This window comes from Podarcis erhardii, assembly GCF_964252035.2.
Source record: "Podarcis erhardii genome assembly, chromosome: 16".
NCBI lineage: Eukaryota > Metazoa > Chordata > Lepidosauria > Squamata > Lacertidae > Podarcis > Podarcis erhardii.
Window position 1 is genome coordinate 9,484,865 of NC_138514.1, and position 21,103 is coordinate 9,505,967.

Here is a 21,103-nt window from a genome sequence, read left to right on the forward strand (position 1 = left end):
TCCCATCACAGCCTCCTAATTACCCCCTGTGGGTCAGAGAGATGTTATTGTCAGCCATCTTCCGATGCACCCCTGGTGGCCCCTCCATGTCTTACCTTTATGAGTTTCAAACATCTACCATCAGGGAGCATTTTAGCACTTCATTTGTGCATTGCAAAGGATTCTGGGGCACATTTTAAGGTGCATAGGTTACTGGCCAGCCCTCTTTGGTCTTTCTGTTGCTGCATGTGAATGTAAAGTAAATTCCCCTGCAGCTACACATTTCAAAGACAGATTATTAGTGGTAATCAAGCTGTTGTTTTCAAGGAAGTTTGTCTGCCATTATTAATCATCTTATTGAGGAGCCCTTGCTAAGTTTCCAAGTTTTTAAAAATACTAGCTTATTTGAAGACTTTAGATGTTCAACTTCTGTTTTTCCAGTCCCAGATTTGAATGAAACTGCACAGTCTTTATGTGCCTGCTTCAGGAAAGTATATCTCATTCAAATTAATGAAACTGGCAAGTTCCAGAGCCGGTGGGGTGCAGTATAAGATTTGGATTGTCAAGACCTCAGCTCAGATCCTAAGTCACCTATGAAGCATCACTGGACAGTCTTCTGCCGCTCCCTTGGTTTAGTGTACCTTACTGAATGGTTATGATGGTAAAATGGAATTACCCATTATGCACTGCCCCAAGTTCTTTAGAAGAAAAGAAGGATAAATAAATAAAACATAATTATTTGATGATATATAGTTGGTAAAAAAGTACTTCTTTAATCTGTGCTGTGAGATGGTCAGCTCTCTTGCTTTATTTTGTGTTGATCCTTTTTTGTGTTTAATAGATGGCCTATTGCCAACACATTGGTGTAGAGTTCATGTTCATTAATGATCTGGAGCAGTGCCAATGGATAAGGCAGAAATTTGAAACTCCTGGTGTCATGCAGTTCACTAACGAGGAGAAGCGCACCCTGCTGGCTAGACTAGTCCGGTCAACCAGGTACTTGCATTTCTTTAACTTCCCTGAATTGTAGGGTTTTGTTTTGGGGTTGTTGTGTTTTTTTTTGGGGGGGGTGTCAAGTCTCTTAGACCCCTCAGGATTCAAGCTTCATGGCAGTGGACAAGCGGCCTGCAGACATAGATTCACAGCACAGAAGGACCAAACAGTTCAAGAGTTGATTGACATTCTCAACAAAAATAGATGCACACATATGGTTCTAACCCAGTGTTTTTCACTTGGGGTGCCTTGAATGATGGTCAGAGGTGCCGTGGGTCAACACTGGCCTCTATCCCTCTTTCCTTTCCTCCTTCCTCCGATGCCCTCTTGCATCTCTGCCTCCCCAAGGCTTGCACAGCTGTTTGTTGCAGCAGCCCTGGCTACAAGCTCCCCAGGTGAATGGTGCCTCTGGGGCTGGTCAGGGGGTGTGCTGGTTGCCAGGAACTGAGGCGGCAAGCAAGTGGGTAATAAGCAGGCAAGTGGGTGAGGGAGCCCAGCCAGCCAGTCTGCCATCCCTTGCTGTTGGGAATGGACAGACAAGTCCCAGGGGCAGTGTGAGGAGACACCACTCATTGGGGCAGGGGGTGGGGCAGCTCAGAGACCAGTGACAGCGCCTGCCCAGAGGACTCCCAAGGAGAGGAGGGGAGAGGATTTATCATCTCCTCCAATGCAATTTAAGTGAGGTTTTTTGTTTTTTAAGCTAAGCTTTCTCTCTGGCAGGTACATGTTCCTTGACTCTATTTTTCCAACTAAAGCTGCAGTCAGGAGTGGTGTTATCCTCTCCATCTTACCGCAGTTATACAGGATGTATTTTTGTGTGCTAACGGCACTGAAAGTAGGCCATCATTAGTATGCCATGAAGGGAAAAGTCTGCTCTTCATTTAGGAAAGACCTTGCGTGTTGGCTCTTCTCACTTTTCTCTGCTTACTCACATCTTTGACCTAGTTTTACATTGAGAATAATTGTATCTAACCTCAGATCACACATGTTTTGGACCACCCTGAGATCTACAGGTATAGGGCAGTATACAAATTTAATAAATAATAGTAATGTGTGTGTATGCCATAATCTAGTTGCATGACTTCTTCTGCTATCTCTCTAGAGATGACTTGCAAAACTATTCTCCTGAATCTTTATCATTTCCCCTTCATCTTCCCGCCCCCCTGCCACCTCCTGTTTCTGAGTGACACAACAAGAGATTTGAGAGATCTGGAAAAATATGACCATGATTTAGCACTGGGTTTTAACTCTTCCCTTTCTTTTGAATAATGCAACTCATTATGTTGCTATTTCCTCTACAGCTCTTGAGTAATTTTTATTATGCCTGTAAGTTTAATGCAATTGAAGCTCTTCAGCCATTAACTACTACCGATGTTCCAACTCCTGTTTGTGTCCACATCCACAGTCCTTTAGACCGAGGAGGAGGAGGGTGTTATAGGAAGGTTCTCCACATGCATTTTTCACCTCTGTTGTCTCTGATGTCCAGCTTGTGAGGGAAAACAGTGGGAAGGGTTAACTGCCAGAACATCCCATGCAGAGCCCTAAATTTCTTTCAGAATCACTTCCTTCTTGGAGCTTTTGAGTCATTCTAGTTGGTTGTGTGGCAATTCTTGTCGGACAAATGACGTATATCTTCTGTTTTCCAGATTTGAAGAGTTCCTGCATAGGAAATGGTCATCTGAGAAGCGATTTGGTTTGGAAGGCTGTGAGGTGCTGATCCCCGCCTTAAAGACAATAATTGACAAGTCTAGCCAAAAAGGAGTGGATTATGTCATCATGGGGATGCCTCATAGGTAACTTCATCCTTACAAAACAAAACAAATTCCTTCCAGTAGCACCTTAAAGACCAACTAAGTCAGTTCTTGGTATGAGCTTTCGTGTGCATGCACACTTCTTCAGATACACTGAAACAGAAGTTTCCAGACCCTTCTATATCATCCTTCATCCTTATCACAGCCCTTCATCCTTACAGAAAGCTGATTATCGGAAGAGAGTTCTAAGAGTGCTGAAGAAACACTGGCTAGCAAGTTGTTCTTTAATTTGAGAGGCCTGAACTGATACCTCATCTCTGCCATGGCCTTATTTAATTTTATTTATATGTTGGGCAAGTCTTTCTTCTCTCAGCTCGGTGTCCCACTTTTAAAATGACTGGTATTTTTATATCTGACAGACATGTTGTGAAGACAGACACAGAACTTGTGAAGTGTAGTGCAGTCCTCAGCCATGAAATTCACTGGGTGGCCTAGGGGTGATCATCACCTCACAGGGTTGTTGTGAAGATGGAACAGGGAGGGCTTGTGTGTCCCTTTGAGGTCCCTGTAGGAAAAGTGAGATATGACTTTAACAATGAATGAATGAATGAATAAAAGTGTCACATGAACTGTAACTAGTAGTGGTAGATGTTTTTATAAACAAGAAATGTTACAATCTTTATTTTTACTTTAAGGGAAGGTGTGTCAGAATGAGTCAAAGAATCTTGTTTCCAAGACAAGTCTGCACAGTTTCTTGCTAAATGTGGTTTTGGTTTTGCAGAGGGCGTCTTAATGTGCTTGCCAATGTTATCAGGAAGGAGTTGGAGCAGATATTCTGTCAATTTGATTCTAAGCTGGAAGCTGCCGATGAGGTGAGTTACTCCTTAATTTGTGTTTGAATTGTCTCCTCCTACTTCACTCCACGGCGAGATAATGATTAATTAGCTTTGAAAGCAGAAGCAACAGCACTGTACCTGTTTTCCCCTCCAAACATCCTCTTTTAGGATGGATCTAGACACATAAAAAAGTGTTACAGGAAAACGCGTTCTAAATCTTGTAATGGAAAATCACATTGCCGAAGGACCAAACTTTTCAGCACCATCTGGTGTTGCATGTTTATAACACAGTTATAACAATATAATCGCTGGAATGTAGCTGACTCCTCTGAGTCATGTGGGATTTTAAAAGCTTGCCTCCCAGTATTTTTGTCACTTATTCAGTGAGGCCAGCTTGGCTACTAAGCTGAACAGCTTTTCTACAGTGTTGAAGTTATATGCAACTTTTTTACACAGCACAAAATGTCATTTCCGTTGTGACTGAATGTCATCAGTGAATTTTTCAGTTCTCTGTACTTGGCCTTTCATAGAACTTGAGCTTCCAGAGTAGATAATACAGGTTATGATCCCGTAGTATTACTGCTGCCTTGTTCTGAGCAGTGGTGGCCTTATTAAAATGAGCCTTGTGAGATACCAAGCACTTCTCAGATAACCTAGGATAATACCGAATGTAACCATGGTACATGATTATTGATTCCTAGCAGCCACTCATACAGGTATCTGCATATAAGGTAATAGTGCTGAGATCTCATTCAGGATAGATTCCTTCTTGATAGGTGCAAAAGCTCATCAATTTGAACAGAGGTGAAGAAAGAAAGAAAGAAAGAAAGAAAGAAAGTCTCTAATCATTAGGAAGAACTTAGGAAAAAGTCTCTAAACATTAGGAAGAACTTCCTGACAGTAAGAGCTGTTCGACAGTGGAATTTGCTGCCAAGGAGTGTGGTGGAGTCTCCTTCTTTGGAAGTCTTTAAGCAGAGGCTTGACAACCATATGTCAGGAGTGCTCTGATGGTGTTTCCTGCTTGGCAGGGGGTTGGACTCGGTGGCCCTTGTGGTCTCTTCCAACTCTATGATTCTATCAGCACCACTCATTCTCTGTTCTGTGTTTGTGTTCTGGCCGTCTCTATGATAGCTCTGAATGAGCACTCCATGCGCCTTGAACTTCCAGTTCACTCCCTCCTAAAGAACTCAAACCACAAACATTTTGCAACCAAACATGAGGCTCTGAAAACTGACAGCATCAAAGGCCCAGGCTACTTAATCTGTTTTACACTCTCTCTCCTCAGGGCTCAGGGGATGTAAAGTATCATTTGGGAATGTACCATCGGAGGATTAATCGTGTCACTGACCGAACCATCACCCTTTCACTGGTTGCAAATCCATCTCACTTGGAGGCTTCTAATCCTGTAGTTCAGGGCAAGACAAAGGCAGAACAGTTTTATTGTGGGGACACCGAAGGGAAGAAAGTAAGTTGGTCCTTTTCAGTTGTACGTGTATGGGTGGACAAAATGGAAAAACTTTGATTTGGTGGCTAAATAGTTACAGCTATCAAACACTGCTTATTGTACCTGCTTCCTTCTCTAGCCAGTTATGTCTCCTCAAAGAGCCTCACTACAGTCTGCATTCAGTTCTGGGCACTTACTGCTTCAAGATTATTGACAGGCCTTTTGTTTGTGTTTTGGTTCTCAAAGGTGATGTCTATTCTTTTGCATGGAGATGCTGCCTTTGCTGGGCAAGGTATAGTTTATGAGACTTTCCACTTGAGTGACCTGCCTTCCTATACCACACATGGGACTGTTCATGTGGTAGTGAACAACCAGGTAAAATATGGATTTCATTATAATGTCAGCTTCCCTAACTCTTTTTTCCACTTTAAAATCTACCAAGAAGAGACAGAGTGATCTTGTGAACTTGATTGTGTGCATTTATAGTAGAAGCTGGGTGATGCTGTTATGTACTGAAACGGAATCAGATTTCTCTTCCTTCCAAAATATATGGGAAAACATATTGAAAGGCCATGCCTGCTTCACGGATTGCTGCTGGCTGAGCTATAACAGTTCACAACCAAAGCACTGGCTTTTCATAATTGAACTAATTCATTGAGAAAATGGTTTGGCTCATCTTCTTATTCATGCTAGCTTTCCTGGATCTTGGCAGAACTGAGTGTAGAAGACTTTCTGGGCTCCTGGCAGTCTTGTTGAAATGCATCTACTTTTGTCTCACCTGTGGAAACTCTTTGAAAACTAAAACTCTTCAAAAAGAGACTAGTTGGTTTTTCTCTTGTTCTTTTCCTCAAATTTGTCAAATGAACATTTGAAATTGAAGTCCAGATATAGCTAAGCTTTTCTGTCAAGCAGCAAGAATTCGCTGCTTCTTTCTTTACCATTAACCTTAAAATAAAAGCAGCTAAATTATTTCACAGTTGAGATTATATAAAAATTGAAGCAAATACATCAGTACTTCAGCCTTGCCTAATATGAAGACCATTTTTTTAGTGGTCAGAAAAGAGAACTAGGAGTGACTTAAATAAGAATGAACTAGATTTCATCTTGGACTTCCAAAGGTATCTTAATGCTGATGATTCCAAAACATGCTAGTTGATAGGGTCTTCCAGTAAATTATTATTATTATTATTATTATTATTATTATTATTATTATTTATATCCCGCCCTCCCCAGCCGAAGCCGGGCTCAGGGCAGCTAACAACAATCAAATAATCAAACAATCAAATAATCCAACATTCTAAAAACATTTCATTATAAAAATTAATTAAAGTCAAATTAATGGCAACCGTTAAGCAAAATTCTGTGCAGGTTGCCAGAGGAGGGAGTCAGGCTGCGCCCTGACCAAAGGCCTGGTGGAACAACTCTGTCTCGCAGGCCCTGCGGAAAGATGATCTTGTTCCACTGTTAAAGAGGAAGGTCATCTCTGACCAGTTTGGTTTGGGGGGGGGCAGCCTTTTCTGAATAGAGACACATAGGAATTCAACCGTTAGCAGTCATGAGAAGCTAGACAGTAGGCATTAAAGATGGAGGGACTACTATCTAAGATGCTCCTCCTGCAGTTATCTTCAGCAACTGAGATCCCCCCCAGTTTCTTTTTTTAAAAATACTTTTTATTACATTTTCAAAAACAAAGTCAAATTAAAAACATAAGTCAAATTTCCAAAAACAAAGTCAAATAAAACATAAACTCTTACATCCAGCATCTTAGTGTTTTCTTATTTACCCTGCGCTTTGTCGCGCTTGGAATTCCTTCCCTGCTTCGGCTTTTTACAAATTAACATCCACTCTTACAGATTCTTATTTACACTCCCTCCACATCACAAGATTTAAGTTAACCCTGCTACAGTTTTTAAGCTTCTACAATTATTCCGTATATACACAACAAATTTACTCCACTCCTCTTCAAACTTTTGTTACTTTTTGGTATCTAATCTTATTAGTCATTTTTGCCAACTCAGCATATTCAAACATTTTCATCTGCCACTCCAGATCCCCCCCCCCCAGTTTCTCAGTGTTCTGCCAGACCCTTACAGATTTGCTTGAAGTAGCCTTCATTGTACACAAAGAAAACAAATGCTGATTACAACTTTTTGAAGGAGGGGGTGGCGCCCAAGAATGGAAAAAAAAACCCATGGTGTGCAAATATTCGTTCTATTTTATTTATATGCCACTTTTCACTCACAGGAGTCAAAAAGTGGCTTACATACAATAAATAATATAGTAGAACATCACAGTTGCAACAAATTATATAAAACAGTTGACAAATCAACAGTAAAAAAAAAACCCCACCTATAAAGCACTCTTCACAATTAAACTGCTTCTATTATCTTCTGCAGATTGGATTCACTACTGACCCTCGAATGGCTCGTTCTTCTCCATACCCAACAGATGTGGCCCGGGTGGTTAATGCACCCATTTTTCATGTCAATGCTGATGACCCAGAGGCTGTGGTGTATGTATGCAATGTGGCAGCTGAATGGCGGAGTACTTTCCACAAAGATGTTGTGGTGGATCTGGTAAGTGCTGCCTCCTGTTTTGGGGGATACCTGTGTGATTTGCGGGTATGATAATATGTTTGAGAAGAAACATAAATATATTGTAGTAAACATGCTAAAACTTAAACCCATAAGCCTTTGTTTGTGTGATTAACATTTCCCTTTTTCATTCAAGTAAGCCGGTATTTAGATTACACTGAAACTTGCTAAAATGTCATGACAATTTAGTCCCTCTGAAATTTTCTTTGCATCAGATATCTCCAAATAGTTAATAATTGGTGCTTGGAACTTTCTTTAGTTTTTGAAGATGGAGCATATAATGAGGTTTCTGTTTTTTTCTCCAAATGTGCTAGGTATGCTACAGGCGCAATGGGCACAATGAAATGGATGAGCCAATGTTCACCCAGCCATTGATGTACAAGCAGATCCGAAAGCAGAAGCCGGTGCTACAGAAATATGCTGAGACTCTAGTTTCACAAGGAGTGGTAAATCAGCCAGAGTATGAGGTACACTCATCTATGTCTTCACAGTCAATCTGGAGCTACTGACCCATTTTAACCTCTTAGAGATGTTGTATAATCTTATTTTAATGACTAAGCGGAAGGAAGCTGAACTGAGGTCAAGGAAGTGCAAACTAAAATTTACTTTAGCATATATGGCAAGATCATCTGTCACCATCTCAAGCTGAATACAGAAGGTTGTAACAGCGTTTTCAAAAAAGAACTAGGAAAAGAATCTAGTATAAATGAAATATAAAGAAGTTGAAGAAGCATTCTGATAAACAGGGAGGATGAAGCTCTGAACAAAATATCAGAGAGGTTTAAGTATGATGCGTGGTTACGCTTCAGAACAACAAAACTCTTTAAAAAATGCTGGTTCCATCTTGCTAATGCTATTGCCATTTCTTGGCCCAGAATTTCTCCTCCGCTCTAGTCCTATAAATATTACACTAAAGCTTAGAACAGTTTTCTATCATCAGTTTAAAACCACGTTTATTGTGTCATGTCTAACAGTTAACTGTCGTGGAGAGGAGTTTAAGAGCCTGTTGTCATTCTGTAACTAATCAAAACAATACAGAGTGACGCATATTTAAGATAAGTTGTAATTATATTTCTTCATGTTGCCAGGTGATAGGCTTCCCTTTATTTGCAGACTAAAAATACAAGTTGGTGACTCAAATGGTGGTAAACAAGGGGAATGGGAAAAAAACACTATCCAGAGACCCACCAATATACCAGAAGGAGAGTTAGGATTTAATAGAAGCATACATACCCTGCATGATTAGAGGGACCAGGATTGAAATACCCAGTGGTGTACATCATCCCACCACAATCTCCCCACCCCATCTAGCACTATTTAAGCTGTTATGAGTTCTGCACTCTTGGCAGATTCTGATGGGGTTAATTTGGATTGGAGCAAATAGTTTTCACTCTCACCCCACATGACACCTTTAAGATGCGAGCAGGGCAGATCTGAAGATACCTGAAGATCTTGCAGACGGGGTAGAAACATTAGATAATTCCATAACTCACTCCCAACCCAAAAGTATGCCCTACTTGTAGCAGATCATGTGATTTTCTTTCAGCCTGCCACCCCATGCACAGATAACTTGTGTCTGTTCACCACCCTCATGCCACCTGAGTTCCATGGCAGCATATGGGCAATGTCTTCCAACTTCAGGGCCAGTTTCCTTTTTAAAAAAAGAGGTGTCTCCTGGGTATACTTTCTCCCCCAGCTCTGTTATTTTCTGTGTTACCTTTTTATGCCCATATTGATTGTACAGTGGTAGGACAATGCCCTTTTGTATTGGAAGGAAACATAGTAAATAAGTCAACATCAGTCAACTGATGAGCAGCTTGAAATTCTATATCACATGGTTTTGCTGCTATTGTTTTCTGGTGGTCTTCCTTTTGTTCACTAGTTTTCATGCATTGGCATTTTCCTATAAAGGAAAAGCAGTATCTTAATATTTTTTAAGAATAAAATGAATAAATAATAATGGAATAGAATGCAGATATAATAGAATGCTTCCTGAACTCTCTTTACTTAGAATGAACTGATGCCAATTTTTCAGTTTAGGTTCACCCTTCTAACTCTTACATTGTGTTGGTTATGCATTTCAGGAGGAAATTTCCAAGTATGATAAGATCTGTGAAGAGGCCCTTGCCAGGTCCAAGGATGAGAAAATCCTTCACATCAAGCACTGGCTAGATTCTCCGTGGCCTGGTAGGCGCTGGCTGCTTCCTAATACCTTTTGTTAAAAGGTAGTTCTGCTGCCAGGGGATTACATATGCAGCTCCTGGCACAAAAAAGAGAGATACTTTCCCCACGCTCTGAGTACTGAAATTGCATATAAAAACTGTAGGAAGACGTGAGCATTACACACTTAGTAAACAAAATGCACAGACAGTAAAGAGAGGGGCACTTTATGAGCAAGTTTTGTCCTTTTTGCAGATGTTCTGGCAAGGAATATTTTGTTCAGTCTTTAGCTCAGGATGGTTTCTTTGCCAAGTTTCTTCTTCTCAAAAGGAGAAAGGCAATGAAAGGGCCACTTTTACATAGTTTAGTGTTCCAGAAACTAGATCTTCCTCCACTATTCTATGAATGGGAGGCTCATCGCTTTAAATGTGCTCTCCTTTACTTCCCCAGGTTTCTTCACTCTGGATGGCCAGCCCAGAAGCATGACTTGCCCTTCCACTGGTCTGAATGAAGAAGATTTGGCCCATATAGGAAAGGTGGCCAGCTCAGTGCCTGTTGAAAACTTCACAATTCATGGTGGTATGACTTTCCACATTGATAGCCATTAATTCCTCAGGGTTTATCTTTAATGTAGTGAAGGCTGCATGAGAAAAGGCAACACTGGGCTTCTTTTTAATAATAATCCTTACCATTCCATTGCACTTTAGTTGGTATGGTGGACTCTTAGGTACACGGTGAGCCAGTCAGTGTGGGAATGCTGTGGATAAACAACCTACTCATGAAGGGGTTTCAGTGAAGTGATGTTCTTGTATGGGGAGACTCACATATAATCTGAGCACTAGGGAGAGGGGGACACTGTGGCACTCGTGCTCTTGCCCAGCACATACTGAGCATGCCTCACAGTGGGCTAAGTACTAGTCATGTCTACAGGGGTCCGTGAGGACCATATGCTTACAACATCCTTTGCAAATTTCTTCAGCCACTTTCAGATAGATGTTCAGCAACTGATGAACATTCATCAATTTCTGTTCTTCGTTTGCTTTGAACGTTTAGGAATTCTCCATATATAATATGCTTTAGTGGAAGGAGATCTTGCTTCAGAACAGAACCCTTCAACTTGGCTCCTTCACTGCTTTTTCTTTTGCACCTTTATATTATGTTTTTCATGTTTTCACCCCATGTTCTCTGGAGCAGCAGTATTTCAAGGTATTTTGGGTGCTGAGTTTAAGCACGAATGTGAACAGTGCCGTCGTAGAGTCATCCGTAGAGTTAAGACTGTACTCTGGAGTCAATCATTGTAGTTTCTTCAAGGCAGGCTGAAAACTTTTTCTTCTCTCTCTCTCTCTCTCTCTCTGCAGGTTTGAGCAGAATTCTAAAAACACGTGGAGAATTGGTTAATAATAGAACTGTAGACTGGGCATTAGCAGAGTACATGGCATTCGGCTCTCTCCTTAAAGAGGGAATCCACATCCGACTGAGCGGGCAGGATGTTGAGAGAGGGACATTCAGGTAAAGTGCCTAGCTAAAAAACAATGCATTCCTAAGGGGTTACATTACATCTCAAAGTGTCATTGTACCTAGCAGCAGGTCACAATAATGAATTTGGTCTAAAGCTTTTCCAGCTGCAAATGAAACACCTTGACCCAGAGCATTGTAAATCTATTAAAGCTGTATAGTTAGGTGTACCTAACTCCGTGTTAGGATTGGACTGCATGTGTGTTTGCTTTAATGCCTCACCTGGTCACTCTAACCAGTTAAATTGCAGAGCTTTCTTTTTTTCCTCTTCAGCCACCGACACCATGTCTTGCATGATCAAAATGTTGACAAGAGGACCTGTATTCCCATGAACCATCTGTGGCCAAACCAAGCTCCATATACAGTCTGCAATAGCTCCCTCTCGGAGTATGGAGTGCTAGGTAAGTACATCTCATGGCTCCTTACAGAAATCGAGGGTAAGTTAATTTGGTACTGTTTGAGTCTCCCACTCATAAGGTTCCAGAAAAGCATATTGTTTTTAATCTGTGTCATTGCAGGATTTGAGCTGGGCTTTGCTATGGCCAGCCCCAACGCTTTAGTGGTGTGGGAAGCCCAGTTTGGTGACTTCCATAATACAGCTCAGTGTATTATTGATCAATTCATCTGCTCTGGACAGGCCAAATGGGTGAGACAAAATGGCATCGTACTGCTGCTGCCCCATGGCATGGAGGGCATGGTAAGAAAACATTATTGTTCCTAAACAGTCTTTTGCCTGTCTTAGATTTAGATTTTAGATAGACGTGGCCCATGCAGTGGCCTCATAGAAAAGGCTCCTCTGAGAATAGGAAGGCAGTAGACCAGGCATCCCCAACCTGCAGCCCTCCAGATGTTTTGGCCTGCAACTCCCATGATCCCTAGCTAGCAGGACCAGTGGTCAGGGATGATGGGAATTGAAATCCAAAACATCTGGAGGGCTGAAGGTTGGGGGTGCCTACTGTAGACCCTGATAAGTATGTTGCAGGTTATGGAGCAATTTAGCATAGCCTCTTCCATTGTAAGTTTATGCATGGCTAAAGATGAAGTATTAGTAGTAATAGAGCCTGGTGTTCTGAATGCCATCATAAAGTCTGAATCAGATAGTAAGCCAAAGCCTTTGGCTGCTATATTCCTTTTGCAAAACAATGAAATTGGGACACAATCAGAACCATAGGATAAAATTATGGAACAAAGGCTTATTCCCCCAACCTTAATATTGGCTGCTTCTGGTGCCTAAACTGCTTCAGTCAATATACAGTTTAGCCAATAAAGTTTTAATCCAAATCCTTGAAAGTCCTTGTGTTTTTGCAGGGCCCTGAGCACTCTTCCGCCAGACCAGAGAGGTTTCTGCAGATGTGCAACGATGATCCAGATGTCTTTCCGGTGAGTTAAGTCTGTGAGAGTACTTCCTGCTCCTTCCTTTTGTGCTTAAGCACACTCTAGTCCCTATTTCTTGAGAGTATCAAGAAGTGGTTCTGGAAAGGACTTCTTAATGTAACATGTGAAATGGCGGCCTTGTGTGTCTTGGTCCTCAGCCATGAATGAGGTTATGTCCTTGAAGCCTCTATGAGTCTCAGTGCTGTGTTACTCCTACCTGGGTATTAAAATTCATACTTGATCCTCCACTAGCAATCAAAGTATGTGATAGAAGAGTATATTGTACAATTGATTTTATTATAGCCGTGTTTTGGCTGTTTGACTATTTGTAGCATTTCCCAGCCATTAACTATGGCTCTTGTATTTTTTTCCTCCTGAAGAAACTAGATGACTTTGATGTGCGCCAGCTGTACGACTGCAATTGGATTGTAGTGAACTGCTCCACACCAGCAAACTTTTTCCATGTTGTGCGGAGGCAGATTCTTCTCCCCTTTCGGAAGCCGGTCAGTATGTAGAATGACTTCCTCACTTCAGAAGGAACATGAGCTTTCTCCTCCCCCCCCCCCCCCAAGTCCAGCACACAAGTGGGATGATGAAATTACTTGGGAACCTGTAGAGCCTTTTTGTTCCCCTGGCATTCTATCTTATCATTGCATCAAGGAAAGACAAAAGCCTTGCAGTATGAGAGAGCTGGAACCACTAGCCTGGAACCAGAAATAAGTTAGAAGTGGTCTGGCAAGCCAACCAATCCTTGATGAATTCTGATTATCCAGAAAGTGTTTTTCCTTAGTATTTTTATGGCACCCAATTCCATGGGAGCTCTGTTTCTGATTTCTTAAATGAATGCCTTTGGACAAAGTGTATTATTTTTGTTCTCCTTCAAACTGCATAACTTTGCCGCTCTTCAGTGATAAGTATTTGTGCAGCTCCTGCCCATTCATTACTTAGAAAGGCTGATTCAAGAGTCATTGCTGATGGAAAAAGGCTAGTTTGGGTCAAATCCAGCTGTCATGCCAGTAGAGTGAAGCTTCAGAGCCTTGCTGGATCAGACCAAAGATGGATCTATTTTATTTTTCATAAAACTGCATAAAAACCTTCTGTTTCCTGAGCTGTCCCAAGTGTTTTGCCATCCCCAATAGTTGATCTGCATGATCCGGTATGTTTCAGGATATCCTGCAGTATCACAGTGAGTGCAAATTTGACACAGTTGTGCTCACTCACAAGACATTGACACCGACCTTTTTTGCAATAGTGCAAGGAACAATGAATACTCAAAACACAATACCACTTCATTGGCACGCACAAAACTAATACTAAGGGGGCAATTAAACCTTCAGTCAAATCAGCCTTCTGTGTATCCCGTTTGTGTTGCTGTTCTCTGGGCCAGCAGTGGGGGATCTGGTGCCACTCCCATCGTCCCTGCCCATGTTGGTTGGGGCTTTATGGGAGTTCAGAGTCTAGCAATGTCTGGAGGTTCACAGATTCTTCCCTAAGTCATTCTGTGTGTATGATGCAGCTCATTAAGGCAAAACAATTATGACTCAATAAGGCAGAATTACAAACATGAAAACTGATATTTTCCTGGTAATTATCATCATCTTGGTGTGTGTTAGACATGTCTGGATAGACAGTGCTTTCCTAGTAGACTTTGGGTCACATTGTTACTGCTTCAAAACATCTGTGTTTGACTGACTTCAGATTATTGGGCTTTTTTACTCCTGAAGGTAAGTATAATAATTCAGTACTTAATTCAGGAAGTGTTTCCATCCCATACTGGCTATAACTCTGGAATCTTTTCTTTCCTGTCTTAGCTGATAGTCTTCACTCCAAAGTCCCTGTTGCGTCACCCTGAAGCTCGTTCCAGCTTTGACGACATGTTGCCAGGTACGGCCAGCTTGGGACTGGGTTCAGGGGGGAATTTCTTCCCTTGTATTCCACTGCCAGGCAGAAGATAATGTGACTTGGTAGTCAGGTGAGGAAACCGTAGCCTTGACTTGGGAACAGCTGTGCCCTGCAGAAAAACCTGATCCATTTTTTTGTGTGGCCACGAAAAGCACGTTTGCTGACTAGGTTTTAGCTGGATACCTGCTCCCACACTTCCTATCTCCTGTTCTCTTCATCTGGTAGGTAGAAATATAGCCAGACAGAGCAGATTCTTAGAAAGGTTGATTTGGGAGACCACTGTAGGCACTTGCTTAATCTCATTTCTAATTCAGCTTGCTAGGAGAATACAGGAGAACTTCACATTCAGCACTTTAAATACTGCAGCAGTGATCCACATTAATAGTTCAATAGCACAGTTCTCTGGTTTATGCCCTGCATTATGCCCTGAGAGTGTCAAGACCCAGTCAAAGGGGCCTCTAACTCAGTCTTTAAATTTGGCATTCTCCAGGTTGCCAGTGCAGAGTAGCAGTTGCCTCCTGGCAATCAGGATTAGCAAAATAAAACACAGTGCTGCATCGGTTCATTTGTCTTTTTCCCCAGAGGGTCATAATACCCCACAATGATGTTGATCTTTCTCGAGTTTTCTGCATGCTCAGGGACAGATATCATTTTATTTATTAAATTTGCATACTACCCTTCATCCGTAGATCTCAGGGCAGTTCACAGCATAATAATACAAGATCAAAATAAATAATAATAATAATAATAATAATAATAATAATAATAATTTTTTTAAAAAAAAAACACCTTTCCCCCACCCCAGATTTGATTGCCATAAATAAAATCATGCCCTTGAAGCCAGTATATAGTTATTGCTTGCCTCAGACCTGGGAACTTTGGAACTCAGGTCTAAGGGAACCAACCTGCTGGCTTTGCTGCTGCTGTGGTACGCAGCCTGTTTGCAAGGCAGTGCCTTGCCTTGCTTCTGACTTGCTTCAAGTCCCTGTGAAGAGAACCATGCATAAGAACCAGTTCTCCACTGCTGTTTAACTCTAAAATAGGAACTCAAAAGTTCAAGATGGGGCGCTGGGAACCAAAATTTCCTTAAGCAGCATTGGCATAGCTCTCTTGGTTCTACAAGGGATGCGGGTGGTGCTGTGGGTTAAACCACAGAGCCTAGGACTTGTCGATCAGAAGGTCAGCAGTTTGAATCCCCGCAACGGGGTGAGCTCCCATTGCTCAGCCCCTGCTCCTGCCAACCTAGCAGTTCGAAAGCACGTCAAAGTGCAAGTAGATAAATAGGTACCGCTCCAGAGGAAAGGTAGACAGTGTTTCCATGCGCTGCTCTGGTTCGCCAGAATCGGCTTAGTCATGCCAATAAAGCGAGATGAGCGCCGCAACCCCAGAGTCAGCCACAACTGGACCTAATGGTCAGGGGTCCCTTTACCTTGGTTCTACATTAATCATATTTATTTGGCTCAGTTTTGTCCATGTGTCTAAATAAAAGTTCTGTGTCTGACAGGGCTAATTGTTAACTGATCTGTAACTAACCCTAAGCTTGTTCAACTGAAACAGCATTTTCTTTTCCTGTTTACCCCTGCCTCCTTTCTTCTGTTTTCCCTGTGTTGAACTTTCAGATTGTAAGCTCCCTAGAGCCAGGGACCTATCCTCTTGTGGTCTGTAAAGCACCAGACTTGCTGATGGGACTATATAAATAAGACTGTTTTTTTTAAAAAAACTTCTCCTTTGCAGGGACTCATTTCCAGCGTGTCATCCCAGAAAACGGTCCTGCTGCGCAGAATCCAGAGGGGGTGAAGCGAGTTCTCTTCTGCACTGGTAAAATCTACTATGAGCTCACCCGAGAGCGCAAGACTCGGGAGATGGAAGCAGATGTGGCGATCACAAGGGTGGAGCAGGTAGGGGGGTGTAGGAATTATTTCTGTTGCTTAAAATTGTCAATGTGAGTCTGTAGTGTGACCTTCTGAGGTCTGAAATGAAGTATTTTAGATTCTTTAAACTGAAAGGCATTTTAGGAGAAGGTATGGGCTGAATTTTAAATTGATACTCCCAGACCTCTTGGCTTGATAGCTTAGTCTAACCTTCCAAGCACTGCTCTGGAGGCAGTAAAACCCCTCCAGGGGACACATTTTAGTACTTCAGTTGAGCCCTACAGACTAAAGTTCTGAAGTGGAGCATTTATTGTTCAAGCATGCTGCAGACATATAACAAGGAACTCATTCTAGAAACAGACTCTTAATGGTGTTGAGCAGCAATTTGCAGAATACTTAAGAGATTCAGGTCAGCTGAGTTTCCTATAGTGGACATCTCCATTAAGCCCTGGAGGTTTGTTCCTCCCCACCTGATCTATGAACAAGGGCTGAGGTAAATATTCTTGCAATCTGCCTTTACTTTCAGGGGAAAGTGGTTTGTGCCCATGTCATACAATTGTAGCTACATTTGGATTTGGCCTCAAGAGTGGCCTCAAACTTCAAATAGTATAATGTTGCTGGGATTAAGAAGTATATTTCTGGACTCCAAAAGCTTTTTACTAAAAGAAAAGGGCTGCATGCAATCTGTTTCTTACTGCATGGAACTAACAAACGAAGACTGCTGTTTTTCCCACCACAATTTGTTGCTGGGTGGCCACAGTCCTTGTGAACTATAAACTTTCTGTTGTTTGTAGCTGTCGCCATTCCCATTTGATCTCCTGCTGAAGGAATTCCATAAATACCCAAATGCAGACCTTGTTTGGTGTCAAGAAGAGCACAAAAACCAAGGATACTATGATTACGTGAAGCCCAGACTCCGCACAACCATCGACCGGGCAAAGCCAGTGTGGTAAGGACCGCCTTCTGACAGTCAGGTGCCAGATCAGTGGGTGGAGGCCACGCTTCAGATATCTGCTCTGGAGGTAGATACAGCAGTGGCGGTCATTCCTTCCACTCACTCTTCTTGGACGGTAGGGGAGTGGAACGAAACGTCATACTGAGCTAGCGAGTGACAGAGTGTCAGTTGCAAAATGACTACTGAAAGAGAGACAGAGGGAATGAGATGTGACAAAAAAATTATTTATTCAATTTGTACACTCATCTTTCGGAGATTGCAGGGTGGTTTGCAAAATAAAATTGGAAAATGAGAACACAAAACATGTAACGGAAACAGACAAGCAAGTAAACCAATAAACCCATATAAAAGATTACAAACTGTTAAAGGCCAAAGTGCTGGTTATAATAGAGGAATGTTTGTTTACCTTTTTTAAAAAAACAATTATTAATCTATCCCACTTTCCAAGGCAGCTTACAAGTAACATAAATTTGCATATTTTGAGAACACAAACACATTAACATATTAAAAAATCACCAAGATCCTTCCCACAGAACAGAGTAGTTGGTGATAGATCGCCTTGCAGCTGGAGCAGGCTGGGAAAGAGTATGTAAAAGGGGATAGGAAAATTAGGACAGTTGTTTTAAGTTAGGAAAATGGTATACCGTGACCATCTGTTTTGTTTGTTATGGCACTTAAATGAATGTTTTAACTGTCTCTGCTCTGGTGTGGGTGGGTTCCAAGGTAAGCGTCTCTCCCTCCACATGCCTGGTGTGGATGCTCTAAAGTAAGAACACAGAAAGAGCAGCAAGTATTTTAAGGGAGGTCTGGACTCAACCATCTGGGAACAGGCCTTGTTTAGGGAACCCTGGGAATGTCACAGCACTGAGCTCCATATGTGGGCTTACATAACTGGACATAGTGCTGGGAACTGAAGGATATTGCCCCAGTTGCTGGTTGTGGGGTCACTTGAGCTGCACTGGGCACATAAATGACCTAAGCCTAAGTTGGAGGACCTTTCTGACCCAGGAGGCCAAATTCCTTATCCCCCCCCCCCCAGTTACATTGGGTAACTGATAGCTGAACAATCCTGCCCACCTATCGGAATTTACCTATGGTGGGGGGAGAAGGGGGAACACGCTGATGAAGCAGCATCTAGTAGGAATGAACCACACCCATTAGCTCCCATCACTCCAGTGATGTCAATTGATTGACAGGTGTGCATGAAAATTGGTCTGCAGGCTGGAGTTTCCCGTGGAAACCTTGTTTTAGCAAGAAAACTGGGGGAAGAGGGCAAAGAAGTTGTGGGGCAACCACTGCCAAAGAACACAGAAAACAAAAAACCCACACGTGACTTTGTGGTAGCCGACCCAGGGGCAGAAAAGCACAGGGCTACAGGGCCCAAAGTACAACCCCGGTCTTGAACTCTGCCAGTCCCATCTAGGGCCAGTGTGACTGCAGATGAGCAGTTAAAGGACACCAGCTACAAATTGCCATCTTTCTATTTCTCCTTTCCACATGCTAGGTATGCTGGACGTGAACCTGCTGCCGCACCAGCCACAGGCAACAAAAAGAACCATCTGACTGAGCTGCAGCGCTTTTTGGACACTGCCTTCAACCTCGACTCTTTCAAGGGCTTGTCTTAAATACTCTTGGACTGGTTTCCGCAGCGCACTGTGTGTGTTTCTCTGTCTGCTCACTTCCTTTCTATGTCCTTAACTATAGACCTTGTAAGCTAACTTAAGGCGCCTGTTATTAATCTCTTGTTTGCTCTTGAGGAACTGCCTCTTCAGTGACCCTGTCCAGAATGCTTGTGTTAGGTTTTATCTTCTGTGTGCTGTAGATCAAACTTCTGGAACAGTGGCTTATCACTCCAGCACAAGCCCATGTCCTTTCTGAGAACCCTGGGACTAACCAGCCCCAGTCCCCAGAATGAGGGATTTAGAGGGACTGGTATTTGCCTTCCAAACAAATGTCTCTCTCTTGAGACTGTGATGACTCCAGATGATGCCCGAGTCATTGTCTCCAACCCAACAGTGATTCAGGAGGCAGGCGTTGCTTTTAAATCACAAACACAAATGTGCCCACCTGGAAGGACGAGAGGAATGATGTCTTTTCATTCCCTTTTCCTCTCCAGAAGTGTTTGATCTGGCATAACTCTTCAATTGTGTCATGAGATTAGATTCCCTTTCCTTATGCACGACAACCCTAGTACTGAAAATCCTGGGCTAGCACCCTAAATCACTGCTGCTGTTTCTTGTGGTTTAGCAGCCTAGCATTACCCATGCTGAATACACGCACAGACAGCTCAAATTCAGGCGCTCTTCTTCCAGGAGGGGTCCCTCCCCCTTTAATGAAGAAGTTATAACTCAGCCCAGGCACTAATCTGTTTGCGGGAGGGGCATGCTCTTTTCAAAACTGCCACCATTTGTAGTCCTAATATCCCTTCCTGGGTAGGAACTTGGTATACAGTGGACACTAAATAATCTTTTATACAGTCACCAAAGCCACTTCTCTTTCAGCCTCCAGGTTTGCTTAGCTTTCAGGTTCTGACCAAGAGAAAGCTACACTTGGGAATAAAAAAATAGCCACGAATTAATGTTTTGTATAGGAAAATGTTGGGACTGATAATTAGATCACACTCTTGTCTGTAATACCACATGTAGAGCAAAATTTGAGTCTCTACTATTACTTGAGCAGAAGTTAATGTTTCCCCCCTCTTCATGGGCTATAGTCACATTGCACTTTTTTTCCTGAGTTTCATGCAAATGGGAATCCACCTTTGCTGCACACCTTTTTCATAAATTACTTCCATAATGATTATTTCAGTCTTAACTTTGAGTTTAGCAATGCTTTTAAAGGACTACTTGTGTATATAGAATTGGCAGATGAAGTTTTTTTTTTAAAAAAAAGAAAAGACCTATTTTCTGTCATTGCAAAACTTTTGGATGAGGCCTGAGTTGCAACAACTTAGCATAATTGATATGTAGCCTGCTAGAAACATTTTTATGTTGGTGTCTCTGACCTCCACAGACCTTTCTAGCAAGATATATACAGTGGAACCTCAGGTTATGTTAACCTCGGGTAACGTAAACTTCGGGTTGCAAAAGCAGGAAACCTGGAAGTGTTTTGCCACATGCGCAGAAGCGGTCTACTTCGGTGTGCGCAAAAGCAGTCTCTCTGGTTGCGAAAACTTCAGGATACGGCCGGACCTCCGGAACGGATCCCATTCACGACCGGAGGTACCACTGTACTTGTCCCAGGAGGCTCAAACATGGATATAAACACCCAGTTTCCTTGTTGCTGGATAGATTCTGTCCCTGTAGACGGCATGCACTTCTGCTATGGAGTAGCTTGTACCTACTTCTCATTGGCTTTCTCCTGAATTACACAGCTTCTCAAACACAGCCCTAATTGGGGAGCGGGGAGAGACACAGTGAAACCAATTAAACATTATGACTTTAAGAAAAGGGTTTTGAGGTAGTTCCAAGGATCTTTTTGGTGAACCTCCCTAACTTTATGTTGCTGTAGTCTTCTGCCTTTCTGGGGCCCCTCGGGTGTTGGGGCTTTCCTAGCCGTTGCCTGAGCAGGGCCCCTCTCAGTAGGTAGTGTGCTAACAAGATAGCTCAAAATTGATCCCACGTGAGATTTCTTACTGCTTCCTCATCCGTGTGCACACTGGAATATACTGACTGATCTTAGGAACGCTGATGTCATTTATTTTCTGCCTGCAGTCCAGGGGCTCAAGCA

At 42.4% G+C, this 21,103-nt stretch overlaps 1 protein-coding gene across 4 annotated transcripts in view; it reads left to right on the plus strand.

Moving 5' to 3' along the window:
- OGDH (oxoglutarate dehydrogenase) overlaps window positions 1-20,254 on the plus strand; it is a 48,163-nt gene extending 27,909 nt beyond the window's left edge. For all 4 annotated transcript variants that reach the window (XM_081843273.1, XM_081843275.1, XM_081843274.1 and 1 more), the window contains 18 exons: window positions 821-975; window positions 2,619-2,765; window positions 3,505-3,595; window positions 4,845-5,024; window positions 5,250-5,378; window positions 7,400-7,579; window positions 7,912-8,064; window positions 9,682-9,784; window positions 10,208-10,336; window positions 11,116-11,266; window positions 11,546-11,673; window positions 11,791-11,969; window positions 12,581-12,652; window positions 13,027-13,149; window positions 14,458-14,530; window positions 16,283-16,446; window positions 17,214-17,368; window positions 18,879-20,254. In XM_081843273.1, coding sequence (XP_081699399.1) covers window positions 821-975; window positions 2,619-2,765; window positions 3,505-3,595; window positions 4,845-5,024; window positions 5,250-5,378; window positions 7,400-7,579; window positions 7,912-8,064; window positions 9,682-9,784; window positions 10,208-10,336; window positions 11,116-11,266; window positions 11,546-11,673; window positions 11,791-11,969; window positions 12,581-12,652; window positions 13,027-13,149; window positions 14,458-14,530; window positions 16,283-16,446; window positions 17,214-17,368; window positions 18,879-18,999 — 2,433 coding nt within the window. In that variant the 3' untranslated portion in view covers window positions 19,000-20,254. The remainder of the gene's footprint in view (window positions 1-820; window positions 976-2,618; window positions 2,766-3,504; window positions 3,596-4,844; window positions 5,025-5,249; window positions 5,379-7,399; window positions 7,580-7,911; window positions 8,065-9,681; window positions 9,785-10,207; window positions 10,337-11,115; window positions 11,267-11,545; window positions 11,674-11,790; window positions 11,970-12,580; window positions 12,653-13,026; window positions 13,150-14,457; window positions 14,531-16,282; window positions 16,447-17,213; window positions 17,369-18,878) is intronic.
- Window positions 20,255-21,103: the final 849 nt, after the last annotated feature.